General features: G+C 45.1%; 1 protein-coding gene across 1 annotated transcript in view; it reads right to left on the bottom strand.

The window, feature by feature from the left end:
- The window catches only part of LOC144598118 (LIM homeobox transcription factor 1-alpha-like), a 218,908-nt gene extending 196,018 nt beyond the window's left edge, over positions 1-22,890 (bottom strand). Inside the window, exons 1-3 of the mRNA XM_078408007.1 lie at positions 22,813-22,890; positions 20,884-20,969; positions 3,174-3,360 (exon numbers count right to left, since the gene is read on the bottom strand). Coding sequence (XP_078264133.1) covers positions 3,174-3,360; positions 20,884-20,950 — 254 coding nt within the window. The 5' untranslated portion in view covers positions 20,951-20,969; positions 22,813-22,890. The remainder of the gene's footprint in view (positions 1-3,173; positions 3,361-20,883; positions 20,970-22,812) is intronic.
- Positions 22,891-25,035: the final 2,145 nt, after the last annotated feature.

The following is a 25,035-nucleotide window of genomic DNA, read 5'->3' as shown; positions in this document are numbered from 1 at the left end:
TGTCGACTTGTATCCTACACTACCCGGGGGTGTGGCAATTCCAAGTAGTTTAGTTCAATTTAGAGATACAGTGCGGAAACAGGCCCTTCAGCCCATCGAGTCAGCGCCGACCAGCAATTCCCCCACTAACACTATCCTACACACACTGGGGACAATTTACAATTTTACCAAGCAAATTAACCTAAAAAGTTGTACGTCTTTGATGTGTGGGAGGAAACCAGAGCTCCCTGGGAAAACCCACGCAGTCAGAGGGAGAATGTACAAACTCTGTACAGACAGCATCCGTAGTCAGGATCCAACCCGAGTCTTTGGCCCTCTAAGGCAGTAACTCGATTGCTGCACCACCATGCCACCCTGGTAGTGTAGTGTGGGATGTAAACACATCCACTTCCTTCTTTCATCTCCATTCCTGCCTGTGTCCCAGAACAGGCACTGATATTCCTACAGCTCCTGTCAAAGACCTGAACAATGGGAGCACAGTTTAAAATGCCTTTCAGTGCTTGTTTTATTTCTAGAATGAGCCGGGTGGGACGCGCACAGTGGAGAAAGGACAGGATAAGGGAACAGTCACGGACAGGCCAATGTGATAGAAAGGGAGGAGACTTGTGTGGAGTACAGACTAATCAGGCCAAATGTCCTATGTAATTCTCAGACCACACTTCCTATCACTTGCCAGGCTTTGGCCTGCACTCTACCTTTCTTTTCCAACTTTCTCCGCCTGACTTCAATCAGTCTGAAGGGCCCCAAACTGAAACATTGTCTGTCCATTTCCTCTGCAGATGCTGCCTGACATGTTGAGTTTCTCCAGTACTTTGCATTTTACTGTTGATCCTGTTGAATCTTTGAACGTATAAGGGATGTAGCCAGGGGAGGTGGCAAGGAATGTAAGCCGGTGGCACCAGATTGGTTAGAGCATTGTTTATGAGGAGGAGGATTAGCTTTCAGTTCCATTCCAAAAAGAACTGGGTTCTGTAATTGCATTTCAAGTGAATACCAGAGGCGAAATCATTGTTGTTACTACCATGCTAAGAGAACTCAAAATCAGCAGCCCTGATTACAGCCTTCGATACTCAGCAACCCAAAGATCCACATTAAAATCCCACCAAGGCATCTGTGGACCTCAAATTCAGACCCACATCCAGCTTGACATTTAAAAAAAAACCATCTTTGGTAAGGATGAACACAAAACTGTTAGACCAGTATACAAACTATTAAACCAGTATAAAACAAAACTATTAGACTAGTATAAAAACTTGGCTGCCAACTAATGTCTTAAAGAAAGAATTCCAGCCTCTCATCCAGTCCCTTCCATAAGTGGCTCATAGAGCCATGCAGCATGGAAGTCGGCCCCTCTGCCCAATCCATCCATGCTGACCAAAATGCCCCATCTAAGTTAGTCCCATTTGCCCACAAATGGCTCACATCCCTCTAAACCTTTCCTATCCATGTGAAATTCCATCCAGGTAAGACTCCAGACCCATTAATGGGGTTGTCTTTTAAATGGCCTCAGAGAGAGGAAGGATGCCGTACAAACACACGGAGGGCAATTAGGGTTGAACAGTAAATACCAGATGTGCCAGCAAATCTCAGATCTTGAAAATATATTTTTTTTTAATTCCACTTGCTTTTACTTTTCACCATCAAGCTCAAAGGTTATGCGTGGTATAAAGGATGCCGCTGAATGGCCACTTTGGCCTGGACTATTACCACCCAATATATGTTCAGCACTCACTCACCACAGTTTTAACTTGTCACAGCACCACTGGTCACAGGTGAGAGGTGAATCCATGGGAGGAGAGTGTGAAAGGATGAGAGTCACTTCATGCTTCCACTCAATCGAGGTCAGGAATTTACAAACAGCTGCCAGTGCACAGATTTCCCTCAGTAGCAATTAGCCTTGAATTGATCTTAAACACAGCAATTAGGCTTTGTGGCTTTTTAATGGTCAATTTAAGCACTCCTTCTTTAGCAGCACAATAATACAGGTGTTGTCGTGGAAAATCCCTACTATTACCTGAATTACAATATGCAATGCCATGGGAATATCTGTTAGTGACGCGAATGTGTGTGGTTACAGCATTTGACATAAACAACTAGCACGGGACTACTGAGAAACTACTGAGATTATCATCCGTTTTACAACTGCTCGTAAAACTATGAGTGGCCAAACTACTGATAGATCAACATCCCTGCCCTTGTTACTGTTACCCCATACTGTGTCACATTCAGTCTCCCTGCTCTTACAGCACTTGATGCATTATGAGCAAATTAGCCACTTATTAATAATCTGCATCCACATTAACGCACATGCCCTGCTTTACTCTTGAAAGTATACAGTACTTCACACATCACAATGTTGTCACGACTTCACTGAGTAAATCCGTCAGTTTTGCGTTTATCTGCCATTGCCTCTACTACAGTCACTATCCCAGCGGTGAACAATATCAGCAATTGCTACCATTCTGCCCAAGATATTATTAACAAGTAGTGTACCAACACTGATATGAGTTCACAGTTGCTGTGGGTTCTCTTCACCATGCTGGTAAACGTTATTAATATTTCACACCTACAATTCTGTTCACAACATCGCAAGTCATCATTATTGATGCTTGCACAAACCCATCGAATGGATCGACTGCACATTAGTTTTACTGAATCTTTCGCAGTAGGTTTATCCGAATCAGGGTTTTTGATATAAACACAAAACATCTCAAACATCTCAGTGGAGAACACAACAACAAGCATAAAACAGTGACCGAGTGGTGCTGGAAGCTGCTGCTGCTGTTCAGAACGTTAAACAAGGGGAGTAATTCCTTCACATGGACAGGTTTGACTCTGTGCACTGCCTGTCACGTTTCAAGACACTGTATGAAATACATAGAAAGTGAGTGGGGGCATACACGAGATGCCTACAATTTACTCCCTCTTAGGCGTGTCATCCCACTTCCCTCCCAGAGAGAGAGACACAGTGGGACAGGAGTCACTCCCTTTGAGTTTGCTGTCAGTCGTGGTGCAGGCGAGGCACCAAGCAACAGCTGGTCTGCCTACTTTGCTTGATGTGATAACAGGACATGGAGATGGGACACACAGAAACATGGGAACATTAGTCTTGCTAACGGGTGGGGGTTTTGTACGTTTTCCTTTATTTAACCAGCAGATTGTTTCTCACTTACTTTTCGTAGTCATGTTTGCAGTAAAGCTTCTTGTCTCTGTAGTAGCAAGTGGTAGTGAGGGGCTCCCTGCACCCAACACATTGCACACACTGCTCGTGCCAAAAGCTGTCATTCACCCTCAGCAGAAACCGGTCTAAGATCACCCTATCACAGCCTTCGCACACTGCCCTCTCCTTTCCACCGGGCCCTGGAGAGAAAAGACAGGAGGAATCCGTGAAGCTGTTTATACCGCAAGCCCCGCCATCTGTCAGTTAATATGTCTCAGATACCATTTTCACTGGATTACTTTGTGTCAATATATCCAAACCTAACCAGGGTGGAAGGGTTGTGTAGGTAGGGATGACAAACGCTAGAATGAAAGAATGAGCTGAGGATAGATAGATAGATAGATAGATAGATAGATAGATAGATAGATAGATAGATAGATAGATAGATAGATAGATAGATAGATAGATAGATAGATAGATAGATAGATAGATAGATAGATAGATAGATAGATAGATAGATAGATAGATAGATAGATAGATAGATAGATAGATAGATAGATAGATAGATAGATAGAATGAATCTAGATTGGATAGACAGATTACATAACTATATATAAATAGACAGGGAGATAGAGACAAATAGACAGAGAGCTAAACAGATGGATTATATAGATGGACAGATATACAGACAGATAGACTGAAATAATAGATTGATTATATAGATAGATAGATTACATTGATGAATGGATTGATAGAGAGAGAGGTACATAGTTGGAAGATTGGCAATGGAGAAAACAAGGGTTGAAGATGAGCAAGGATTGAGGCACACGCTTTCATAGAAGGAGCCATTGATGCATGAAATGACTGAAAGGAAAAGAGAGCTGGAGGAATGGCAGCAAGCAGTTTGGAATGAAGGGATGGGTAGACATCTTATTCCCAGAGGAGGGGGGGGGGGGGGGGAATAATATATTTAATATGCATTCACCAAGTAAACATTGATTTTTTTGAGAATACTGTATACAGAGATTTTTAAAAATACATCAATAAAATTGAAACCCTGAGATATATCATTCAGTTGTGAGCTGAGACACATTGTAGAGGAAACTCCTATTCTGAGAAAGTGCACATTGAAAGCCCCTTTACTTAATTTCCTTCGTTCAGGAGCTGGACCTCTCCTGCGCACTTCATTCCCGACACCAGCTTCATTCATTACTGATCAGATGAAGGTTTAGGTTCAGGTTTATTATTGTCACGTGTCCCGAGATGCAGAGTAAAACTTTGTTTTGCATGCGATCCAATCAGATCAGTAAACACTATATACAAATACAATCAAGTCAAACATGAGTACAATAGATAGAGTAAAGGGAAAGAATCAGAGGTCAGAATATAGGTCTCAGCATTGTAGTGCACCAGTTCCAGAAACAAAGTCCAATGACCGCACTGGGGCAGATGTGAATCAGATAGTACCACAGCTAAAGGAAGGACCGTCCAGGAGCCTTTGTAACAGAGAGGAAGAAGCTGTTCCTGAGTCTGGTGGTGTGCATTTTCAAGCTTCAGTATCTTCTGCCTGACAGGAGTGGGGAGAAGAAGGAATGGCCGGGGTGGGACGTCTTTGATCATGTTGGCTGCTTTTCCAAGGCAGCATGAAGGATAATTTATGGAGGAAATTATTTGCTTTGTATATTGGCACCAGGATATCCTAAAGAACTTCATAGCTGATTAAATATTTTTGCAAGTGTAGCCTTGATCACAAGCAGTATGCACAGCACAATCTCACAATAAAACGGGATTGAGTTAGGGTTAGTGGATAGGCATTATAGTCAATTGGGGAAAGTGTCCTTCAGGGTTTTACAGAGAAAGCGTGCAAAATATATTTCTTCTACAGTAAAGACAGTTTTGTGTTGGGACTGTCAGACATTAAACATACCCATATTGCTTACAGGGAAGGCTTTCAGCCAGTGGGTTAGAATTAAAGCTAGCTCTAGCAGTTGGAAAATCACATGTTTATTCTGCAGTGCAAACATTTATGTGGATCTTTCAGCAGCTCCACAATCAAACATGTGCATGTAAATTTCAGGTAAAAGCTCACACAAGGCATAGACATACAGAGGCATCATTATTCATTAAACAGAAGGCCACATTGTGTACACAACTGTTGCACACAGTAACATTCATACGTACTCCTCCCACTGAATTTGATTTGAAAATCAAACCAATTCTCAACAGTAAAGAGCTGCACAAAAGCTAGTGAGGATACTTAATTTGCCAATATCTGGCAACAATTACAGTGAAAATTCAGAATCAATAGAATGCTCTCTCTCTCTCTCTCTCTCTCTCTCTCTCTCTCTCTCTCTCTCTCTCTCTCTCTCTCTCTCTCTCTCTCTCTCTCTCTCTCTCTCTCTCTCTCTATCTCTCTCTCTCTCTCTCTCTATCTCTCTCTCTCTCTCTCTCTCTCTCTCTCTCTCTCTCTTTCTCTTTCTCTTTCTCTCTCTCTCTTTCTCTCTCTTTCTCTTTCTCGCTCTCTCTCTCTCTCTTCCCCCCCCCCCACCTCCCCGCTCCCCCACCTCTATTCCTTCTAACTCAATCTTCCTCTCCATAACCTCTAATTCCTTTCTCCATAACCCCTAATTCCTTTCTCCAACAATTATGATCAGCCTTGCTTTTGAACTTTTAAGATGATCCCACACTTCCAAAGTTCTTTAGGGAGGATTCCCTGAACTCAAATGGAGGAAATAGTTCCTCCCTAGCCACACTATCACCTCCATGGATTAGCTTAAACCCTGCTCTTAAGGTCATCAAATAATCTTCTACTCTCAGGGAAGTATAAGACAAGACTGGACAATTGATATGTAGAATCTTTGGCCAGGACACAAGATCCAGATTGAGATTGAACAAACTTGGATTGTTTTCTCTGGAGTGCCAGAGACTGAGGGGCGGCCTGTTAGAAATTAATAAAGTAACGAGAGGCATAAATAAGGTAGATGTCAGAGTTCTCTTGCCAGGGTGAAAATGTCAAATACTTGCGGGAGGAGTTTAAGGTGAGAGGGGAACAGTTTAATGGAGATGAGCAACGTAAGTTTTTACTCAGAATGTGTTAGGTTCCTGGAATATGCGGGCAGGGGTGGTGTTAGAAGCAGATATGATAACAACCTTAAGAGGCACTTGGGCAGATACATGAAAAGACGAGGAATAGAGGGGTTTGCACCATGTTGAGGCAGATGGTATTAGTTAAATTGGATCATGGCAATGCCGACATGGTGGCTCAAAGGGCCTGTCTCTGTGCTGCATTGTTCTGAGTTCTTCCACATGGCTTATTTATTCTGGGTGTGGACCCAGAACTGAACACGAGTCTAAATAAGGTCTCACCAGAAGTTTAATATAATAGTAACTTTCTTCAACCCTTTGGTCCTCCAGTACAATTATCTAATGGAGCACAGAGCAAGAAATGGAGCAAATACTTCCCTGACTGGTGCAGTTAGGTCACACAATGATGCCATCTGGTGATGCAGAGAATGGTAAAGTTGATGGGCACGTGTCTGTCTGACATGGACTCGTTGGGCCCCGATGCATATTTGGTGACATACAGTGGGCATATTTGCCTCACAGGGAGTGTTAAAGACAATGAAGGTATGCCTTCCGCTAGACTACATAACATATTGTACATAAGATGACACGACATCAAATGAATGCACAGAAATCAGGTGGACTTCTGGGGGGGGGATTTCAAGTGAGCTCTCGTAGTTTTGTCCAGTTTAAAGGAGGTGCCAGACCACCTGTTGCCAGAAAATCAGTGGTGGATCTGTACTAGGAGGCATGGCTTTATGGCGAGAGGAGCAAAGTTTAATGGAGATATGTGGAACACACAGAGGGTGGTGAGTGCATGGAACGCTGCCAGGGGTGGTGATTGAGGCAGATACAATAGTGGTATTTAATAGGCTTTTAGATGAGCACATGGATATGCAGGGATTGGAGGGAAATGGACCACGCAGGCAGGAGAGATTAACTTAATTTGACACCATGATCGGCATGGACATTGTGGGCCAAAGAGCTTCAGCCTCAGTACAGTGGATTTTCATGCAACATATAAGGCATTGCGAGGTTTGCTTCAATAAGTCCTCAGACTCTGGAACATTGTCTAAGGTGTGAGTCAGACACCACTTGTCTTTGCTGCCATTTGTCCCACATGGCTTCCAGCTCCGTTTCCAGTTCAGTGCCAGCCGGGATCGCAAGTTCCTACACACCATTCATAGCATTCCCCAATAGTGTTCCCTCTATACCACTCACGGCAACTGCTTTAGTTAGATGGTACCCACAGAGGGTTCATGGAAAATTGATTCCATTCAATGAATTATATTGTGTCACGTGAACACACACACTCATCACCCTTCAGTATGTTATCCGTATAACCCTCGAATAACATACGAGGGTCCAATTTACTTTCTCGGTTGTAAACTCTACTCCAATCTATACGCAGACAGGGACAGAGGTAAATGAGGTAATTACAGCAACAGGCAGAAAAGGTTTTGGCAGAGTAATGGGCATTGCACATTAGTGTTGCTCCAATCTCAAAGGCAGCTGTGTGGTAACATTCAGCCCTGGAGAAGAGGTCATCTCCATAAATGGACCAGACCATATTAATCTGAAGAGTCATGAATCTTCCGACTCAGGAAGCTCATGAAAGTAGCACTATCATAGGGTGTTGGTCGAACACATTTTAAAGCACCACAAAAGAAGACAACAATATTGCTTCTTCTCCACAGGTTCTCAAGCAGCAGGTATTGGCCTCCAATGTTTACCAGAAACCCCTCCTATGGGTGACATGGCGGAGGAATTCCCTCAGTGTTTGTGATGAAAGCATAACTGCACGGAAAGAAATTGCACGATACAATTCCTGGCTCCAAGGGACAACTGTGTACTCTTCCTTGGTTCTGACTGTGAATCCTTGCTGACCTCAGATGCTTGGTCATCATCAGCCTAGTCTGCAATCACTTTCCTGTTTTTCACACCAGTCTGCAAGGTATGTTAACTTCCATCACCCTATGTCCTTAGCTGGTAGATATTCCTGTCGCCACCACCATCTTTAGTTTAATTTAGTTTAGTTTAGGGATACAATGTGGAAATAGGCCCTTCGGCCCTCCAAGTCAACACCAACCAACGATCACCCGTACACTAGTTCTGTGTTACCCCAGTTTTGCATCCTACACACTAAAGGCAATTTACAGGCCAATTAATCTCCAAACCTGCACGTCTTTGGAATGCTGGAGGAAACTGGAGAACCCGGAGAAAATCCACGCGGTCACAGGAAGAGTGTACAAACTCTGTCCAGACAGCACCCGTAGTCAGGATCAATCCTGGGTCTTTGATGCGAGAAGGCAGTGACTCTACCACTGAGCCTCGGTGCCGCCCGCTATCTTGGCATCATGTTCAGCAGTGGGCTGTTTGCGTGCTGTACTTTGACATTCTCACAAATGGTGCTCCAATGCAAACTGCATGGTATTTTGCTAGATGCTTATTTGATTACGTAGTCGAGTTGAAAGCATACCATCATTTGAACAAAGAATTTCACAGTTTGTTTTCTGAGTTAATACGTCAGAAATCTAGTTAACTTGGGTGTCCCATGGTCCTTCTTATGACGGATTCCCTTGAATCTGGCAGACAGTCAAATCAGAGGGAAAATTGGACCATATCTCATCACTTATGACAATGCTCATTCAAGGGAAATACATAAAAGTAAAAACGAAATGGCAAACATTAATTTCAGTAATTCATTGGTCAACATCATGAGAAAAACAATGAGAGGAATGGATTGGGTAAACGCACAGAGTCTCTTAACCAGAGTAGAGGAATCGAGAACCAGAGGACATTGGTTTAAGGTGAGGGGGGAAAGATTTAACAGGAACCTGAGGGGTAACTTTTTCATACAAAGGGTGGTGGGTGTATGGAACGAGCTGCTGGAGGAGATAGTTGAGCCAGATGCTATTGTAGCATTTAGGAAACATTTAGACATGTGCCATTTAGGGCAGGTTTAGAGGGATATGGGCCAAATGCAGGCAAGTGGGACTAATGTTGATGGGACTTGATGGTCGGTGTGGGCAAGTTGGACTGAAGGGCCTGTTTCCACGCTGTATGACTCTCTGACTTTTTGCCTCTAACGTGAAATACTATTTTGTATTCAGCAGTATGAATCTCGTCAATTTTGATGCTCTTGAGCAAGTTTGTTAACTGCTGGTAACCATGACATTGATCTGAAGCCAGCCAGAATCAGCAGTGATCTCTGTCTGACTCACACCTTAGATAATGCAATTGTTCCAGTCGGAGGACTTGTTGAAGCAAACCTTCCATATAATTTATATTTTGTGCAAATATCTACTGTACTTATGTTGAAGCATTTGATCCTTAAATTATGGTTTTGCCAGAAATCCTATCTTCCCATCTCATGATCTGCACTTCGTCATATTGTTAATTTATGTTCTTCGGCAGCCAGTACATTCCTGAAACCTCTTTTTAATTTATCCAGTTTTGAGTTTGGAGAAAAAGTTGTCTCTTAGTGAAAATTTAGGAGACTTATTGAGTCTAGCTGAGGCTCGCAATCTTTTTTTTATGTAGACACAAGGAACTGCAGAGTCTGGCTTACACAAAAGTACACAAATTGCTGGAGTAACTCAGCGGGTCAGGCAGCATCTCTAGGTGATAGTTCTGGTTGGAACTCTTCTTCAGACTACATGCTGCCTCAGAAAAGCAGTCAACAGAATCAATGACCTTTCCCACTGCGGTCATCCCTTCTCTCTGCACTCCCGTCGGGAAAAGACACAGAGGTTTGAAAGAGTGCATCAGCAGACTCAGGAACAACTTCTTTCCTTATGTATGTCTGAACAGCCCTTTCATAAACTGGAGTGTAGTCCCAATCTTCCTTTCTACTTCATTGGGGTTTTGCTCTGGAACTGTAACGCTACAATGTTGGGATCTATATTGTGCACTCTGGGATTTTTCTCTTCACTTTATCTTTTGGATGTGTTTGGCTTATTTGTTTTCATGTACAGTATCGTCTGCAGTGTCTTGGATGCTTTCAAGAGAGAGTTAGAGAGAGCTCTTAATGATAGCGGAGTCAGGGGTATGGGGAGAGGGCAGGAGAGGGGTACTGATTGTGAATGATCAGCCATGATCATGCTGAATGGCTGTGCTGGCCCGAAGGGCCGAATGACCTACTCCTGCACCTATTGTCTATTGTCTATTGACTGATTTGATTGGATATTACATATACAAAAGGTTTTCTTGTATTTCGGTACATGTGACAATATTAAACCTAAACTTACACCTTTTGAAGTTGTGAATAAAGTGTGGTAGGAAGTGTGTTATGAAGAATGAAGGTAGTGTGTGTTAGATAAAGATATTAACTCTATGACTGCTTTATGTCCCATGCATTGTACAGAGCAAGTCGGAGGCTGAAGTCCCACTCCATTTCTCATTGGATTCACAGGGTTTTTTTCTATCTCTCGTTTTTCTTCACGGATGGAAACTTTCTGAAGTACTGTAAAGGGCAAAGGCCCATACAGCCTGCAGTGGCCTTGGACAGGATCTGCAGGGGAAAACAGAAGCATCTCCACCAACCAGTCCACCATCGCCTCCCTCCCCAACACTTCTCCAAATCATACAGTTATATGGAAAGTGCACTGGTATCTTTCCACACAGTTGAGGGGGCAGGCTCATTGTTTAACATCATAACTGAACAACACAAAACTACTTGTATTCAGCCTCGGAGTGGGGCTTGAACTTGAAGCTTCTTGATCCAGAGATAGGTTTGCCACCCCACTGAATGGTGAATGACTGTAGCCTACTACACTGGCAAGGGATGGGATTCTCAGCCCTCAACTTGCTAACCATTCATCCCAATCCGTTTTCCCTTAAGGGCTTTATATCCGTTCACGCTGAAAGTTAACTTGGTCTTTGAGCAAACAAATTAGAGTGAGAATGGACAGTTTCTTGGTTTCTCTTTCTTGCAGGATTAGGATATTTTTCAAATTTGACGGGAAATGGCGTTTATCTTTCCAAAGTGAAGTTGAAGCAATGATTTAACCAGACCCAATTGCTGATCTCTTCATTCTGCTAGTTTGCTGAGAAAACACTCAATGGTTTTTTCCAAGCAGCTCGCAGAAGGATAGAAAGTTGAGCAGAGTGGTAGCAGAAGGAATTTAATTCAGGCCAGTGTAAGGTTATACACTTTGGAAGGTCAAACTCCAGCAAAACATACAGAGTAAATGGTGGGGTAAATGTACACTGATGTACAGGGAGACCTTGTGGGTTAAGACCTATGGATCACTGAAAGAAATGATTTAGGTAGATAAGGTGGTTAAAATAGATAATTTGACATACTTGCCTTCATAGGCCAAGACATTTGAGTATAGGAGTTAGACAATAGACAATAAACAATAGGTGCAGGAGTAGGCCATTCGGCCCTTCGAGCCAGCACCGCCATTCAATGCGATCATGGCTGATCACTCTCAATCAGTACCCCGTTCCTGCCTTCTCCCCATACCCCCTCACTCCGCTATCCTTAAGAGCTCTATCCAGCTCTCTCTTGAAAGCATCCAACGAACTGGCCTCCACTGCCTTCTGAGGCAGAGAATTCCACACCTTCACCACTCTCTGACTGAAAACGTTCTTCCTCATCTCCGTTCTAAATGGCCTACCCCTTATTCTTAAACTGTGGCCCCTTGTTCCAACATTGGGAACATGTTTCCTGCCTCTACTGTGTCCAATCCCATAATTATCTTATATGTTTCAATAAGATCCCCCCTGTTGGGACATTATGTTGCAATTGTGCAAAACATTGATCAGATCACACTGAAAGAGTATTGTGTAAGTTCTGGTAGTGGCACTATCGGAATAATGTGGTAACAATAGAGAGATACAGAAGAGTTTCACCAGGACGTTGCCAGTAATGGAAGGCTTAATTTACAACGAGAAATTGGATAGGCTAGGCGTATTTCTCAATCAAATGTAGAAGATTGAGGGATGATCTTGTAGTTTAAAATGATGAGGGACATAGATAGGGTAGGCAGTCAGACCCTTTTTTACCTCATGGCAGGGGAGTCTAGAACAAGAGGGCACGGGTTTAAGGGAACAAGGCAGAAATGTAAAGATCTGAATGGTAATTCTTTTTCACACGCAATGTGGTGAATGTTTACAAGGTGCCAGAGCTGGGGTGGAGATAGCTGCAAGTACAACATTTAAAATGTGTTTGGACAAGTACTTGGATAGGACAGGCGTAGAGGGACATGTCCCTAATGAGGGCGAATGCAAATGCAATAGATAAACATTGCGGTCAGCATGGACGAGGTGGGCCAAAAGGGGCTTGTGCCTGGTTGTAGTTGTCTCTGTGAAAGTATACACTTCAATCCTTCATTGCCGTTTTCTCCCCGGTATGATAGTGTGTGGTGTGTGTGGAGAAAGAACGGTGTGTGTGTGTGTGTGTGTGTGTGAGAGAGAGAGAGAGAGAGAGAGAGAGAGAGAGAGTTGTTTGTGCGAGTTGTTTGTGCGAGTGAGAGTGATTTGTGCGAGTGAGAGTGATGTGTTTTGGTGATATGTTATAGTGTTTGTTTGTGTGTGAGTGGTGTGTTGTGTGTGAGATAAAATGGTGTAAGTTTGTGTGTGTGTGTGTGTGTGTGTGTGTGTGTGAGAGTGTGTGTGTGTGTGTGTGTGAGTGTGGTGTGTGTGTGAGAGATAATGTGAGTGTGAGTATGAGAGTGTGATCTGTTTGTGTGAAATAATAGTGTGTTTGTGCGTATGTGTTTGTGTGCGAAAAAGTGGTTGAGAGACAGAGAGAGTTATGTGAGTGTGCGTGTGTTCATTTCTGAACTATATCATCTGGTTACTCGTATCTTACTTTAATTTAGCGACGAATTTTCGCATCGCACCGTTTTGGGGAAACTGACCAAAAAGATTCATTTCCTTTTCATCCGCGAGCAATCGGGCGAGCAAGCTCATGATGCCAGTTGAGTTTGCCCGTTTACTATCTTGGCAGGTTGAGTGTGTTGGAATCGCGCTCCGAGTTGTGAGATTTACACCCTCTCTTATCAAAGAGGCCGATGCTTAAAGGGTGGGTGCGTTTTTTTCGGGGGAACCCGTCCGTTATCATCATATCATCATATCATATATATACAGCCGGAAACAGGCCTTTTCGGCCCTCCAAGTCCGTGCCGCCCAGCGATCCCCGCACATTAACACTATCCTACACCCACTAGGGACAATTTTTTACATTTTACCCAGCCAATTAACCTACATACCTGTACGTCTTTGGAGTGTGGGAGGAAACCGAAGATCTCGGAGTAAACCCACGCAGGTCACGGGGAGAACGTACAAACTCCTTACAGTGCAGCACCCGTAGTCAGGATCGAACCTGAGTCTCCGGCGCTGCATTCGCTGTAAAGCAGCAACTCTACCGCTGCGCTACCGTGCCGCCCTATCCCGCAGGTTAATCCAGACCGGGGAACGCTGTTCCTAACAAACTTCCTCCGCTGCCACCACTAGACAAAAAGTTAACGTCCTTCCTTGTACTGTGCCCAAAGTATAGCGATTCCGTTTCAAAGTCACTAATTGTAAGAGTTCGCCTGACAAGTACTTATAGTCTTGGAGGGAGTTTTGACGGGCATTTGCAGTATTTACTGCATCTTTTATCGATGTGCATCGATCCGAAATGTTGCGCGTTCACCCCGCAGTTTTCAAAGTATTCGTTGTGCGAAGTGTTCACTGTGATTTCAGCGACGGGGACCCGGTTTGTAAACTTTGGCAGCGCCACAAAATTGCAGAATTGAACGAAAACTAGCGTCGCCAGAGAAACGTCGTGTCTGTATTTTTAAAAGAGGCATATTATAAATGACCCATGAAAGCAGAAATAGGTATCCCGTTCACACGACGAGAATGTCACGGCAAGTTCTTACATTGGTCCTGAATGCTTCAAAAGGCACGACGAGAGAATACACTCCAACCTCGGAGAGAAAGACCGAGACAACGTGGAGAATATGGCGACATCTTCCCTCCTCGAGTCATCGTGTGTGCCTGCATATATATGTGTGTGACTGTCTGTAGATGCGTCTCTATGTCTGTGTTTCTTTGCAATCATACGTGTGTGTGTGTACGAGCGTGTCTGCATATCTATGTGTAAATGTGTGTGCATCTGTTTGCGTGTACGCGCCTGTCTGCAAGTCAATGTCTGTCCGTCTGTATATAGGTCTGTGCCTGCGAATGTGCCTGTCTCTACATCTATATGTGTATGTGTGCATGCTTGCTTGATATCTGTGTGGTTGCTGTGTGTGTGTGAGTGTGCGTGTGTGTGTAGCTGTGTTGTGCATACCTGGGTCTCCATGCGTGTGTCACCTGTGTATGAGTGTGTGTGTGTGTGTGTGTGTGTGTGTGTGTGTGTGTGTGTGTGCGTGTGTGTGTGCGTGTGTGTGTGTGTGTGTGTGTGTGTGGATGTGTGTGTGGATGTGTGTGTGGATGTGTGTGTGTCTGATCTGTACGTGCGCGTGTCTGCGTTAGCGTGTGTTTGAAATAATCGGAATGACATTTTATTCCGTGACTTCTACCTCTGCAGAAAGTCTCAAAAACGTGAGGTGCAAGACGCAGGGAGATAAATCCCCCGCGTCCACCGCCCGCTCCCCTCGCAGGCCGTCCTAAATGTTGAACTTCCACAGTGAAGAATTCAGAGTAAATTCGGAGAAAGAACTTTCTCCGCAGTTGAAGGCGAGCCATCGGCCTGACCGCGTTAGTTCCCCCTCTCTCTCTCTCTCTGTGTCTGGCGCGCCCACATAACGGGGACCAGGGACACAAACAGCGGTCACTGCCCGCGGGACATGGCCGGGACAGGCCTGGAAACAGGACACTTACTTCATCGAGGTGGGACAGGACTCGCTGACAAACTCTCACCCTCCCTGAAACACGGCTCCTATCTGTCAAGATGAATTAGAAGGTTATCTTCAATGTATATAATTTTACAACGACGCCTATTCCAATGTGCACCTTGTCCGACGCGTGTTAGATAGATGGATGAGAGCTCTGAGAGATTGTTCCCGCGGTAACCCGGTGCCTCAGTCACTCCCTGCCAACCCCACATTGACATTTTCATTTAAAATAAATATCAAATCAACCTGATACCCTGGAAGATTTGACACAAAAAACGGGGGTAAGTCGGCGTGTGAGGCAGCGTCTCTGGGGGAAATGAGGTTGAATCGCTAATTCAGACCCCGGAAAACACAAAAAACTATATTTGTGTAAAATAAAATTCTTCAGTCTGAAGAAGGGTCTCGACCCGAAACGTCACCTATTCCTTCTCTCCCGAGATGCTGCCTGACCTGCTGAGTTACTCCAGCATTTTGTGAATAAAAACCTTCGATTTGTACCAGCATCTGCAGTTATCTTCTTATACTACTTTGTGTAAAATAAAACGGACGTGGTCAACTATAGAATTGGGGCGAGGTTTTCACGGCTTGTGAAATTCACCTTCTTTACAGTTCAATACACAGAGTGCTGGCTACACTTTTTACAGTTAACTTTACAGTAATCCAGGCGTGGACGGGAGTTAATCTGTGCTGAATGAACTCCGTATCAATGCAGCTGAGTGTGAAATCGCATCAGTGTCGCAGTGTTACTGCCATTAGTTTCAGAATTGTGTGTAGAAAGTGCAGCGGCGTGTGTTGTACAGGTGATTGCGTGGGTGTGTGTCAGGGTGCAGTAGCATATGTCCGGTTGTATGTGCAAATGATTGGTGGCCTTGATAAGCGAATGCCCAGTAAAGTTCAACGGGAGCGGGAGCCAGACGCGCGGCCACTCTGTCACTCAATAAACTCACGGCAGATCGGATCTTGGCTTCAGTGTCTCTCCCCGGCCTTCCCCCTGAACCCTTTGGTCTTCTCGCTGCCCAAAAACAAATCAACCCAGAGAAATCAAACCGAGGGAATGTTGCCGCTGATGTTCTGTAAACGTTGACTATAAAATCCCCAGGTGGTTTTCTATGCAGCTGCAGATATGAAGGTGCCCGGGAAACCTCCCCAGCGCTCCGGTGTGTGTGTGTGTGTGTGTGTGTGTGGCTGTTTATATTTCTGTGTGTGTGTGATTGTTGGTGTGGGCACCATTGGTCTATGTGGGCACCCAATACAATAGGTACAATATGCGGATATGTATGTGCCGCTTGTCTGTATGTGAGTCCATATCTGTGTGTGAGTCCATATCTGTGTACCCACGCATGTGTGTGTGTGTTGCTAACCAGCTACTTACAAGTAATCGGGCGACTGATTCCTCAATCTATTTTGAAACGGATATTCCGTAATGCTAATAATTTTGTGTCTATCTTCCACAATGCTAAGTAACCTCGTCTCTACACAGACTGGTTAAATGTCAATGAGCCTTAACATATAGTCCAGCAGGTTTTTGTTTATAATTTGTTTTGAACACAAGTAGTTTGAAAAAGTACAACAATTTAAAATAAAGCACCCGCTTCGCTCAGACTGTATACATGACCGTGTGTAGAAAATGCCGGGCCTGTGCGAATAAAACGGCTTCGCGATCACCCCCAGCCCCCCACCCTCCACCCCCCGCCGTCCCACCGGTCCGCCACGAATGCATTCAAGAGAGAGCTAGATAGAGCTCTTAAGGATAGCAGAGTCAGGGGGTATGGGGAGAAAGCAGGAACGGGGTACTGATTGAGAATGATCAGCCATGATCACATTGAATGGCGGTGCGAGCTCGAAGGGCCGAATGGCCTCCTCCTGCGTCTATTGTCTATTGTTTATTGAACGGACTGTTGTCTTCTGCGCTGCCTCTGGTGAACAGAACCCGGCTGACAAACGGAGAGGAGGAGGTTCGTTCGGGGACGACTTTCAGGGGGCCGGGACAACGGATAACTCCCTCACCCGTTTCTTCCAAGGCCGGCGCACCTTGACAGAGCGCGGGCGGAACGAACGCCTTGTCCTGCTTCGGAATATTATTTCCATTCTTCCATGTAAATGTGTGTGTGTTCAGGAGTTGGTGCCAATCATCATGTAAGTATGTTGCTTTGCCATGACCTTATGACGAGACCAAAAGCGACAAATAATTGTATGCGCAAGGTTGCAGTTTGGAGAATATCGAATTCGTTATGTTCAATTCATTTCAACAGGTCTGTTTAAATTCAGTTGGAGTCAGAAAACTCTGAACCGCGAGAAGGAACCGGTTGGCAACCTTGTGTGAGCGTCGCTCTGCTGATGTAGGATGCATCACCAAAATCAAAGCTCTCCTTTAAATAGACCGGGAAAATTCAACAATCTGTCTCCACGACCTATGTATGGTTCATCGCCCGCCGATTAACCCACGCGTTGCTTGATAACAGTTACACAATTATTAGCAACACTCGCAAATCCCTCAATGGCAATCGAGTCCAAAGAGATTTCCGAAAGATATTGTTTATGAGTACCCGCTCGACAATGTGTGTGAGTGAGTGAGAGTATGAGTGAGTGAGGAGTGGGTGGGTGAGTAGGTGAGGAGTGGGTGGGTGGGTGAGTGGGTGGGTGAGTAGGTGAGAGTGTGGGTGGGTGGGTGAGTGGGTGGGTGGGTGAGGGGTGGGTGGGTGAGGAGTGGGTGGGTGGGTGGGTGAGTGAGTGAGTCAGTGGGTGGGTGAGTGAGGAGTGGGTGAGGAGTGGGTGAGTGAGGAGTGGGTGGGTGAGTGAGTGGGTGAGGAGTGGGTGGGTGGGTGAGTGAGTGAGTGGGTGGGTGGGTGGGTGAGGAGTGGGTGGGTGAGTGAGTGGGTGGGTGGGTGAGGAGTGGGCGGGTGAGTGGGTGGGTGAGTGAGTGGGTGAGTAGGTGGGTGAGTGGGTGGGTGAGTGAGTGGGTGGGTGGGTGGGTGAGGAGTGGGTGGGTGAGGAGTGGGTGGGTGAGGAGTGGGCGGGTGAGTGGGTGGGTGAGTGAGTGGGTGAGTGGGTGGGTGAGTGAGTGAGTGGGTGGGTGGGTGGGTGAGGAGTGGGTGGGTGAGGAGTGGGTGGGTGGGTGGGTGAGGAGTGGATGGGTGAGTGAGTGAGTGGGTGGGTGGGTGGGTGAGGAGTGGGTGGGTGAGTGAGTGGGTGAGTGAGTGAGTGGGTGGGTGAGTGAGCAGAACACGGTTGAGAGATTTACAATTGAAACGTTATAAATCGCATTTAGCTGCTGAAAGTGGACTACAAAAACGAAGTGTGGGTTTTGTTTCTGAGGATAGGCACGGACACATCTGGTGACGATAAAGCCCGTCCTCTCCTCCAGCTTCCCGGCAGTGTCACCTCTAACCTGGCCCCACAACCGCTCTTCAACACTCGACTTCTGCTGGGCCGCCTGGAGTACTTCCCCTCTCACTTTCTCTCCTTAATCTCCTGCCCTTCCTCTTTCCCCCCCCCCCCCCCCCGCTCTCTACCGCAAATTCAAACTGTCTCTCTCCCGGTGTTAACTTTCTCCCTACCGCCTCTACTCATAATCTCAGAGACTGTATGCCGCTCCGACCTGTCCTCATCGCCTGCCTGTCACCGCAGTGAGCGATGTGCGAGCGTTAGTGTCCGTACATTATCCACCGCATCATCGCCCAATGTCTGAAGCATCCCGCAACAATGGGATGTGCACAAAACAAAACACAACGCCGTTTACAGTCAAGATACTCTGCAAGCCTGTGAGTTTAGGAGGAACACTCGCCTCTTGCAAGTACAGATGTTCACAGAAAGTATATCATCTATTGTTTAAAGTAATTGGAGAGGTTGCGGGCGGCAGGCGGGTTGAAAGTAAAGTTGGTTAATATTTGCGAGTTTCCTTGTATCTAACACATATTTGGAATATTCAGCATGTATCTGACGGCCGCTGTCAAATGAGCGTCCTGGATGGACTGACTCTAGCTAGCTGAGTGTCGTTAATATGGCCCAGGATTAATGCAATCCTCACTCGAGTGATTGTCTTGGCTTTCTCAAGCAGTGCAGTTCCACTCGGTCGTTCCACCCGCAGCCCTAATCCCCCATAGAGTTCGCACTTGCACGTTCACTCACTGGATTTCTTTCAAGCAAAATCGTTGATAATTTCCACACTACGAATGCTGCAGATAAAATAACGCAGAGGGGCGGCGTGAACTCCCAAGGATCATTTGTTTTTTCGGGCGTAAGTTTTTGTTAACAGTGATAGTTCTGCGCGAGTGTGTCAGGGAGAAGGGCGGTGGGGAGTTGAGAATTTCACTGTAAATTCTAAGTGTGTGAAAATCCTATCCATGTTCTCCAGGTAAGCTGGCTGGCCCGCCGAGTGACTCCAGCACTTTGTGTCTTTTTTTTATATGAAAGTGCTCTCTCGGATCATCTAGTTTACCTCACGCCTCTTTCTCCTCACGGCCACAATTCAACAGATCTGCGTGAAACTTCGACTACATAAACTGATTGAGTTTTAATTTAATTCTGAAATCTACACGCAAACGTTGCGGTGGTAATTAGAAAAAAAACCATCGAAGGCTTGCAGCTATAAATCCGCAATCTGGGGACAATCACAGAGGACTCGGTGTATCCTGTTGGATAGACACCAGGTTTAATCCGATTTGCAAAGATTCCAACGAAAGCAAGTGCACAGATCACGCCCGCGCACAGAACTGTTATCAAAGCGCGCAGATAATTTTCGTTCAGGCACTGACGTTGAGAGACATACCATGTGTAAATGAGCGTGTGTAAGTTCTGTACTACGCATAGAACTCAAACTGTATTGTTCTCATTGCAGTATATATATGTTATCTGTAGATTCTTGGGAATCTACATGTGCATGTACATAAAATGTGCACACACGTATAAATATTGTTGAACATTCATTTGCATTAGTAATTACATGGGCATTTGTGATATTTCCTGTAAAGCAGTATTCGCGACCCCGTACATTTGAGAATTAATATTTCACAAGCCGGGTATCACCGACTTTGTGAAATTAAATTGTCTTTCATTCTGTATGACGTTTGTGTTTTTTTTTTCATTTTTAGAATATGTACAATGCAAATATCACAGAGTAAACTGTGTACCGTGACACATTTGATTCGCTAACATTGTGCATCATGCATTTATTGTGTGTATATTTTCCTCAGTATATATGTCTTTTATATTTATATTCCCGTTTCTATGTTGTACGATCATTCTATATTTTTGCCCATTGTATCTGCTAACTGGAATATCCATTATCTACTGTGCGTGTGAATGGGATGTAGTGTATAATATCAATATTGCTTTGCAGATTTTGTACATCGTTCATTCAGCGTTGATTATGTGTGTATTGCAAAACTACATACCACTCGTCCCATGTTTATTTTCTGAATATTGACAACTCCCGTGATATTTTTCTCGCATTTTTTGCTCTTACTGCCCGACAACTCAATATAAATTCGGTATTTGTTTAGGCATGTGTGTTACACAACACGTTTTACATGTATCTGCATGCGTTATATTTAGGTTTCGAATATATTCAACGTATATGCTCCCTACAATACATATTTGAGAACTTTCTCCAACATTTTGCTCATGGTCCGACAAGCATCGACACGCAAGTCATCAACAGAGTTTACAAACTGCATGTGAGCTATCCGTTTAAATTTTAAGAAGACCCGGTTTTTTTCAGAAGGTGCAGGACCTGAAATCTCGGGCAATACATCCAAGAAACAAATGCACGAACATTAAATTTGAGATATAATATGCGAAAGAGTGATGCCAATAAAACAAACTCACCATGAAGTGAATTTGGAGGCTGGGCCGAATGCGGCAAACTTCCTTCCATTTTAAGCCCGTCCAACATGTTCTCTGCAAGGCGGCAGCTGAGTGGAGAGAGCAAGGCTTGTCAGCTGGGCCAGCGCGAAGCGAACTCACACAACCGGTAATCCCTCGTTCCTGGCCCGCCTGGGGCCCGTCAGACTCCCGGCCCGGGTCTTTCCAGCGGCACTCGGTCAGCGCGCTGCTCGGCTCGGAGGAGGGGAGGCAATAGGTGCCGACGGCAGCCGCCAGGGAGAGGAAGCCACACAAGTTTCCAGCCCGGTCTCCTTCCCTTCTTCGTTCACCCAGCCACCCCCCTCCTCCCTTCCCTCCCCGCCCCTCGCACTCTCCTCCCTAATGTTACCGAACTTGTCCAGCCAGGGTGGGACTCCCGAGCTCTCTCCACAGCCCGGGACCGATCAGCCTGGGAGAGAGAGACTAGTCTGGGCGCAGATCCGCCAGCGAACAGGCAAATTACTGCTCGAATTAGGGAATGAGGAACTCAAGTGGGATACGGTTCAAATCTCAGCCTTTAACCCAGGGTTTCTGCTAACATTTACAAAGATAAATCATTCTTTAAAACAGAAAAAAAACCACGGGTTAATAAAACAAAAAAACAGAAGTATTTACTTTGCGTCTTTTTAACTTTAACTGACTTCGATATTCTCTAACCACGCCCCCGATGGAAAAAAAATCTTTCTAATGTTGGAATTGAATGAATGATCCCCATCACACACACACACACATAAACACACAAACACACACCTCCTCTCCACAACCACCATTAATATACAATTCTTCTGTCTATCAAGCTAACGGTGAAATAAACTAAAACGACGTTTGTTTTCTGAAACTAGTCTCAATTGGAATATTAATTCCATGGGACGAGCCTTCTGAAATCGATCAGGAGACAGGAGGTGATAGCGGTCCGATCCCATCAATTTATGACGCACATCGTCCCGGGCCCGGGATCTGTGTTCATTTCACACCTCGCTCTTGAGTAACCGATTCAAATTGTAATCTAATCCCCTCCCTCTCTGTGTACACATTTGAACATCGCTCCCCCCCAAAAATCTTGAGAATTATTCTTTTGTAAATCTTTTTTTTAAATCATTTTATTCTCAGAACAAATCACGACTGCGTTTTGCGCGATTTTATCCAATATTCCAAGCACACAATTATTATTTTTTCTAACCAGTCTCCGTTAAAAAACAAATGCAAACCATATTTAAAATTACAAAACGATTTTGGTCATTTATAAAAATGAGCTGTGCGTTCAAAACTAACTCCGAAATTCCCACTTTAAACAAAATGCATTTTCCGTTTCATTTGATTTTCGAATTTTTGAATGAGAACAGATTTGTAGACTTGAGGTAAATTGATCTCTTTTAACAATGTCTAAAAAATAATAATAAAGGCGCTGGTTCTGCCGAAATAGGATCATTAATTACAAAAATAAAATATGACGACGGGCGATGTGTAAATATTACACACGTGCTTCGATAATCTAAGTCTTCTTAGCATCAAATATTCAAATAAACTAAAAAAAACTTAAATAGGAAACTTTTAAAGTTACCTTACCGATTAATAATTGACTTCAAAAACAGCGTGCAGTAAATAGGGCCGCAAAACAGTGCCCTATCTGTCAGCGAGACTGTACGCGATTGCAAATGGATATTTGAAGGATTCCAAGTGGCTGCTGCTGATTGAAATAGCTCAATCGTACGGATCGGAAATGAAACCGCCTTGCATTTATTTTCCTCCAATTACTTTCCGATAAAATGAAAGATTGCCTGTTTTTTAAAATTGTTTGTTTGTTTGTTAATTCGATCATACAATGTACGCACTGTCACCGGGCCCGCATCGTCGGTCAGCCAGCCGCTAACACGTTATATGCACGCAACTCACCCCTATCTCACTGACTCTTCAGAGGGGATGGATCGAACTGGTCATGAAGGAGCGGAGGAGGACGAGAATTCCAAGCGCTGTGCAGGTAACTGATCGACGGATCCCAGATCCCGTCCAAGATAACATGAAGTTCCTCGCTTCCTCTAATGTTCCCAGTATGGTCGAAGTACAACTCCCAAATCCTGGCTCCAATTAACGCGGGCGTTTGTCTTCTCTCTCACAGCTTGGGATGGTGTGGGGAGTGGAGCAGGCAGGGGGGAGGGGGGGAGGGGGGAGGGGATAAAGAGTGGCCGTGAGCTCTCAAACCCCAAAGTTTCTTCCCGGGCAACCATACAGTCTTCTGTCGGTCACCTCCACTCCTGGTCCCAATCTCCTCCGACTGCTCACACGACACTGGGAAGAGGGAGAGCCCGAACTCGACTGACTGACTACAAAAGAGTAAATCCTAGCTGCGACGAAACCCCCTCAGAACGAGGGCAAGGGTGGCACTGAACAGAAAGTATCAGAACAAAGATGCGAATGCACTCCAACACTGGGGGTGAAATGGCAGCGAGAACATGAAATGGAATTGTTTCTGCAGTTGATATTCCCACATCATACATACAATACATTTCACGTCCTTTTATACATAATATATTTTTATTTGTGTAAATGCACACCAGTAATGTCAGAATAAGACATATTCATTTTATAGAGGCGAGTATCTTGATCTTTATGAGTGTCTGCTGCGGCTGCGATGAATATTGACAGATACAATTATGTCTCCGTTCGCGGTTCTGACGGAGTGAATCGTTTTGTGCATTATGATCATTAACAAAACTAAAGTCTTGGTGTGCTTCGATTAAAAAAAAACTAATCCCGCAAAACCACTTGGATGGGAGGATGCGCGGCTCGGCCAGATTATAATGGTTCATTTACTGTTGCTTTGATGTTTCTGAACTTCCCTCTCTTAACGTGACCTGATTCAGAGTCCCGCCACCCCCCGAAGGACAATTTCTTTCCACACTAACTCAACACCCAAATATCTCTATTTCCTTCTAGGGACCGCCTGGCTCCGCTTTTTATTCCCCTCCGTTCTCCGCTTTGCCTTTCCACCGTGAATTTCCCGGACCTCGGTGGGTTATATATTTTTCCTCAGTCTCTCCTCTCCTGACGCTCCCCGGGACCCAGTTTCAGAAAACGACGGCGCCTCTGCCCCCTCGGCGCGGGTATCTGTTACAACGCTCGTCACCTGCACCGGCCGAGTAGTGTCACACAATTACACATTGGAGCTCTTACACTGGTGTGGTCTACCCCCTGCACTGTGGTGGAGAGACTGCTGCCCCCAGAGTGTGGGACGGAGAGAGAGAGAGAGAGGGGGAGAGAGAGAGAGAGAGAGAGAGAGAGAGAGAGAGAGAGAGAGAGAGAGAGAGAGAGAGAGAGAGAGAGAGAGAGAGAGAGAGAGAGAGAGAGAGAGAGAGAGAGAGAGAGAAAGAGAGAGAGAGAGAGAGAGAGAGAGAAAGAAGGGAAGGAGAAGGAGATGGAGGAGAAGGAGAAAAAGTAGAAGAGGCGGGTAACTAACTTCCAAAACGAAAATTTAAAAATCTGTAGACTAGCAGCGGTTCTATATGTGTATTATAACATACAATTGTTGTTCATTTCTCTCTCCCCATTCCCCCCCCCCCCCCTGCTCCATCCCCTCCCCCCCACCCTGGACCTCCACTCGCCCCATCCCCCGCCCATTTACCAAAAAAAACATAGAGTTGTATAACGTGGTAACGGGCCCTTCGGTCCACCATGTCCATGCTAACCCCATCCCCTCTTCACCCCATTTTGGTCTCTTCTCAATAAGATCGCATCCGAACAGTAATGAGCACCGGGTTGTCTTCGGGACACTCGTCGTGTAACATCTGAGGGGTGACCCTGAGGGGTCCCGGGAATACTGGGAGATAGAGGATGGGTAGATATCTCTTACCCCACAGGTCCCGCAAACAGACACTACCCCCACACACACGCACACGGCGGCTTAAAAAACGGACAGAAAGAGAAACTTAGGAAAGGAGCCTTCTTTAGACCCTTCATCAATTTTAACGGTGTTAAAAAATCTGTCCAGGTATTGCGGTGTCCATCCGCCTAATTCACAGGCACGCCCAGGCTGTGTGGAGTTACTAAACCACCTCACCACAACCCCCCAAAACGCTTTGCAGATTTCACTGAGCTCACACAGTCTGTCTCTCTCCCGTC

This window comes from Rhinoraja longicauda, chromosome 11 (genome assembly GCF_053455715.1).
Source record: "Rhinoraja longicauda isolate Sanriku21f chromosome 11, sRhiLon1.1, whole genome shotgun sequence".
Taxonomy (NCBI): domain Eukaryota; kingdom Metazoa; phylum Chordata; class Chondrichthyes; order Rajiformes; family Arhynchobatidae; genus Rhinoraja; species Rhinoraja longicauda.
This window is presented reverse-complemented; position numbering and strand designations above follow the sequence as displayed.